This window comes from Marmota monax, unplaced genomic scaffold (assembly GCF_021218885.2).
Source record: "Marmota monax isolate L192 unplaced genomic scaffold, Marmota_monax_Labrador192_F-V1.1 WCK01_AAM20220418_F8-fsc00393, whole genome shotgun sequence".
NCBI classification, from domain to species: Eukaryota; Metazoa; Chordata; class Mammalia; order Rodentia; family Sciuridae; genus Marmota; species Marmota monax.
This window is the reverse complement of record NW_026692824.1, coordinates 195,339-199,956: the sequence shown is the minus strand read 5'-3', so window position 1 is coordinate 199,956 and position 4,618 is coordinate 195,339. Positions and strand designations below refer to the sequence as shown.

Sequence of the window (4,618 nt, the reverse complement as noted above, 5' to 3'; positions counted from 1 at the left end):
CCCTACCATGCACAAAACTCAACTCAAAATGGATCAAGGATTAGGAATAAAACCAGACACCCTGTGTCTAATAGAAGAAAATGTAGGCCCTAATCTCCATCATGTGGGATTAGGCCCCAACTTCCTTAATAAGACTCCTGTGGTACAAGAATTAAAATCAAGAACCAATAAATGGGATGAACTCAAACTAAAAAGTTTCTTCTCAGCAAAAGAAACAATCTGTGAGGTGAATAGAGAGCCTACATGTTGGGAGCAAATCTTTATCCCTCACACATCAGATAGAGCGCTAATCTCTAGGGTATATAAAGAACGCAAAAAGCTAAGCACCAAAAAACCAAATAACCCAATCAATAAATGGGCCAAGGACCTGAACAGACACTTCTCAGAAGATGATATACAATCAATCAACAAATATATAAAAAAAAATGCTCATCATCACTAGCAATTAGAGAAATGCAAATCAAAACCACTCTAAGATTTCATCTCACTCCAGTCAGAATGGCAGCTCTTATGAAGACACACAACAGTAAGTGTTGGCGAGGATGTGAGGAAAAAGGTACACTCATACACTGCTGGTGGGACTGCAAATTGGTGAAGCCAATATGGAACGCAGTATGGATATTTCTTGGAAAACTGGGAATGGAAACACCATTTGACCCAGCTACCTCTCTCTTCAGACTATATCCAAAAGACTTAAAAATAGCATACTATAGGGACACAGCCACATCAATGTTTATAACAGCACATTCCACAATAGCTAAACTGTGAAACCAACCTAGATGTCCTTCAATAGATGAATGGATATCTTAATGGAATGTCTCTCTCTCTTAGATACCACATAATCATGCTGACACACTATAGAGGCTCAGTTGTGTGGCCTGGGGAGCTCAACATTTTTACAAATCATGAATAAACTCTTCTTGATTAGGAATATATCAAACAGTTTTCCCTTAGTTCTCCCTAGATTCCCCATCTTTCCCCAGTAACCTCCTGAATGCCCTCTTTACCTCCTTGTTCCTCAGGGTGTATATGAGTGGGTTAAGTGAAGGAGTGCCCACTGCATAGAAGAGGCCAAAGAACTTGCCCCTCTTTTGGGCATAAGGATTTTTGGGCTGGAGGTAGACAGCAATGACTGAGCTGTAGAAGATAGTGACAACCATAAGATGGGAGGAGCAGGTCCCTAAAGCTCTTTTCCATGCTTGGGTAGAGTTAATTCTCAGTACTGCCCGGGCAATGGTACCATAAGAGACAAGAACAAGGCTGAGAGGAACAACCAAGATGAAGAAACTGGACACAACTAATTGGATTTCATTGTAGGTGGTGTCTCCACAGGATAGTCTAATCAGAGAAGGAACTTCACACAAAAAGTCATCTATCTGCCGGTGGGGACAGAAGGGCAGGAGGAGAGTGGGTGGTGTCTGGACTATGGATTGGGCCAGACCCAAAACCCAGGCCACAGCTGCCAGCTGCCAGCACAGGCGGGGATGGATGATGGTGGCATAATGGAGTGGCTGGCAGACAGCCACATAGCGATCAAAGGCCATCACTGTCAGGAGGATGCATTCAGTGGTCCCCAGGGACATGAAGATGAACAGCTGGATGAAGCAGCCCAGGAAGCTGATGGTCTTGGGGCCCCAGAGGTTGACCAGCATCTGGGGGACACAACTTGTGGTGAAGCAGAGGTCCAAGAAGGAGAAGTTGGAGAGGAAGAAGTACATTGGAGAGTGGAGCCTGGGGTCCAGCACCGACAGCAGGATGATGAGTGTGTTGCCCACCAGGGTGAGGAGGTAGGAAGTTAAGACAACCACAAAGAGAATCCTTTCCAGCCCTGGGTATTCAGAGAAGCCCAGAAGGAGGAATCCCACTGGGGAGCTTTGGTTGACCATGGCTTGTTGTTACTCAGAACTGAAGCACTGAGCCTGTCAGCCCAAAGTGACGTTAATGTAAAGTGCTTTTCATTCCTGCCATGTGGAACTTCCTCTCCCTCCGCTGCTCTTCCAGGCACACCACCACCCAGTGTTGCTTTCTCTTTTCTTGATCCCTATGGCCAAATGTTGTTCAGTGGCAGTGCAAAACCAGGAATGTTCTGGATAATGGATGGAACTTCACACTGGTGCCTCTGGCTTTCTGATTGAGGGCAAAGAAAGTTGAAATGAAATATGGTTTAATTAACTACCCTTGAACAATAACACATTAAATATCCATTTTGTCCTGAATACTACCATAGTTCTCTGAGTATTCCATTATGTTTATCTAAGAAAAATTAGCAAAGAAATCTTTTGTTAGAATTTCTCTATGAAACATATCTATGTGAGATTATTTTCTATTTGGGGTTATAAATTTTTTAGAACCATTCACATTTTATCTATTTTATTCTTGTTTGTGGGAGAACCAATCAGAGGCAGAGTATACACATACACACACACAAACACATATAAACACATTTATATATATATATTTTTCCATTTCATATAAGATTATATCAGTAGCAAAATAAACTAAGTGACTATTGAAATATTTACATAGAAATTGGAATTTTAATGCTGCCTTATTTTCACTATTTGGAATTGAAAACATTTTCATATAAAAACTCAAAGTTACAGAAAATTTCCAAGAATACTCTAAAAACCTTCTGAATATCCTTTACCTATATTAATAACTTATTAATATTTGTCAATTTTTATCATTCCATTTTTTATTTGTATATATATTTATATTTATTATGAGCTATGGAGTGGGTGGCATATAATGCCTGCTTACTAATTCACATTTCTAAGAAAACAAATATTCTTCTTTGTAAAAAGAACAGTTACTAAATTTAGAAAATCCAACAATGATAAAAACTAATATTTAGTCTGTAGATTATTTCCATAATTTTACCAATAATGATCTTTATAGAAAAATTTTTCATGGAGAATTCAGACTATATCCTGTATGCCTAACCATGGCTTCTGTAGTAGCCTTTCCTTAGTCACAGAGACATTGAGCCTTAAAGGACAGTTTGATGCATTCAGCAACCACCATGAGAAACTGAGAGGCTGTAGGAGTGTGGCCTCATGTACTTAGTAAACACTGGGGAATCATGAAAATTGTTGACTTCCAGAACTGAAGGCAAATGTCTTCATAGTGAAAGAGGTATCTGGGTGTATGTGTCCAGGAAAGCTTTTGGGAGAAGAGGACATAAATTTTTGCCATGTGGGACATAGATGGTAAGCTCAAAGACAGGGGTGGGATGGCAGCCTCCCTGGCAATTATGAAGCAGGAGCTGAGGGTCTTCTGAGCACAGACAATCTTAGGAAGACCATTGAGGGAAGAGAGGTCTGGTGAAAGTGCCCTGGGAGTTTGTGGCATGGCATGCTCACCTCCCCATCCTGGGGTATCCATTCTGTGTTAAAAGACACCTTTCATTTCCATTTTTGTGCAGATCTCCTCTTTCTGGTCTTCTATTTTCCTTCCTTCATCATTGCTCTTCCCCTCTCAGATAAAATTTGTATCCCTTTTTAAAAAGTAATTATCCAATGGGCACAGTGGCGCACCCTTGTAATCCCAGCAGCTCTGGAGGTTGAGGCAGGAGGATCATGTGTTCAAAGCCAGCCTCAGCAACTTAGAGAGGCCCTAAGTAATTAGTGAGAGCCTATCTCAAGACAAAATATTAAAAGGGTTGGGGATGTGGCTCAGTGGTTAAGCCCCCTTAGGTTCAATCCTCAGTACCAAAGCAACAACAATAAAAAACTATAAACAAAAGTGCATTTAACACATACCTATGGATTGTATGAAATAATAAAATGAACACATGGTGTCTCAGTATTCCCCCCACCCCTGAACCAATTTAAGAACACAACAAATGTTACCAGAACCTCAGGAGTTTTCTAGGCACTGATAACATCCCTTTTTTTCCCTCTGGAGATGGAAACACTGCTCCCATTACTTTTAGTCATTAGTTTTGTTTAGTTATTCCTTTTAAACTTCACAGGGCCTTATCTTTTCTATCTCTGCAACTGCCTACCCATTTTACTAATCCTTGAACTTAATCATTTTTCACATTCTTGCTCTCTTGACAACTTGTCTCACTTTATACTTTTTCAGAATCTCTTCAATTTGTATCTTTCTTTGACTTAGTTATTTCTTATTTCTACATGATCCTTCTTTCTGGAACTAATATAAAGCAAGCACTACTTTTCTTGTTAATTTCACACACATGTGCATTCATTCATTCCCTTATTGGTTACCAGAGAGTCAGCCATGAACTATCTGCTGCAAGGTAATGAGGTATAAATTCTGCTCTATAATCCCATAATGATGACCTCCTATTATTTTAACAGTTACTATTTGTTAAGTGCTTCCTGAAAACCAGACACTGTGCTGAATGATTTTCTAGAATTTTTGGTTCTCACAACCCTGAAAGCTAACTAACATTATCATCCCTCCTTCACACAAGAAACAGTCTCAGAAGGGTGAAGTAACTTGCTGAAAGTTACCCAGCCATTAAGGATCCTAGATTCTGTTTGATACCAACACTATTGAGTACATGTGCAATCTGATGGGCTGTAGGAGAATAAACTTGAAACTTACTTGTGATTAAAGACAATCTCATCAACTTCCTGTGAGAACTTCCTGG

The 4,618-nt window shown here is 40.0% G+C and overlaps 1 protein-coding gene across 1 annotated transcript; it reads right to left on the bottom strand.

The window, feature by feature from the left end:
- Positions 1–950: 950 nt before the first annotated feature.
- Positions 951–2,104, bottom strand: LOC124095412 (olfactory receptor 2H1-like). Its single transcript, XM_046448530.2, has one exon. The coding sequence runs from the start codon at positions 1,884–1,886 to the stop codon at positions 951–953; it is 936 nt and encodes a 311-aa protein (XP_046304486.1). The 5' UTR covers positions 1,887–2,104.
- Between the last annotated feature and the right edge of the window lie 2,514 nt (positions 2,105–4,618).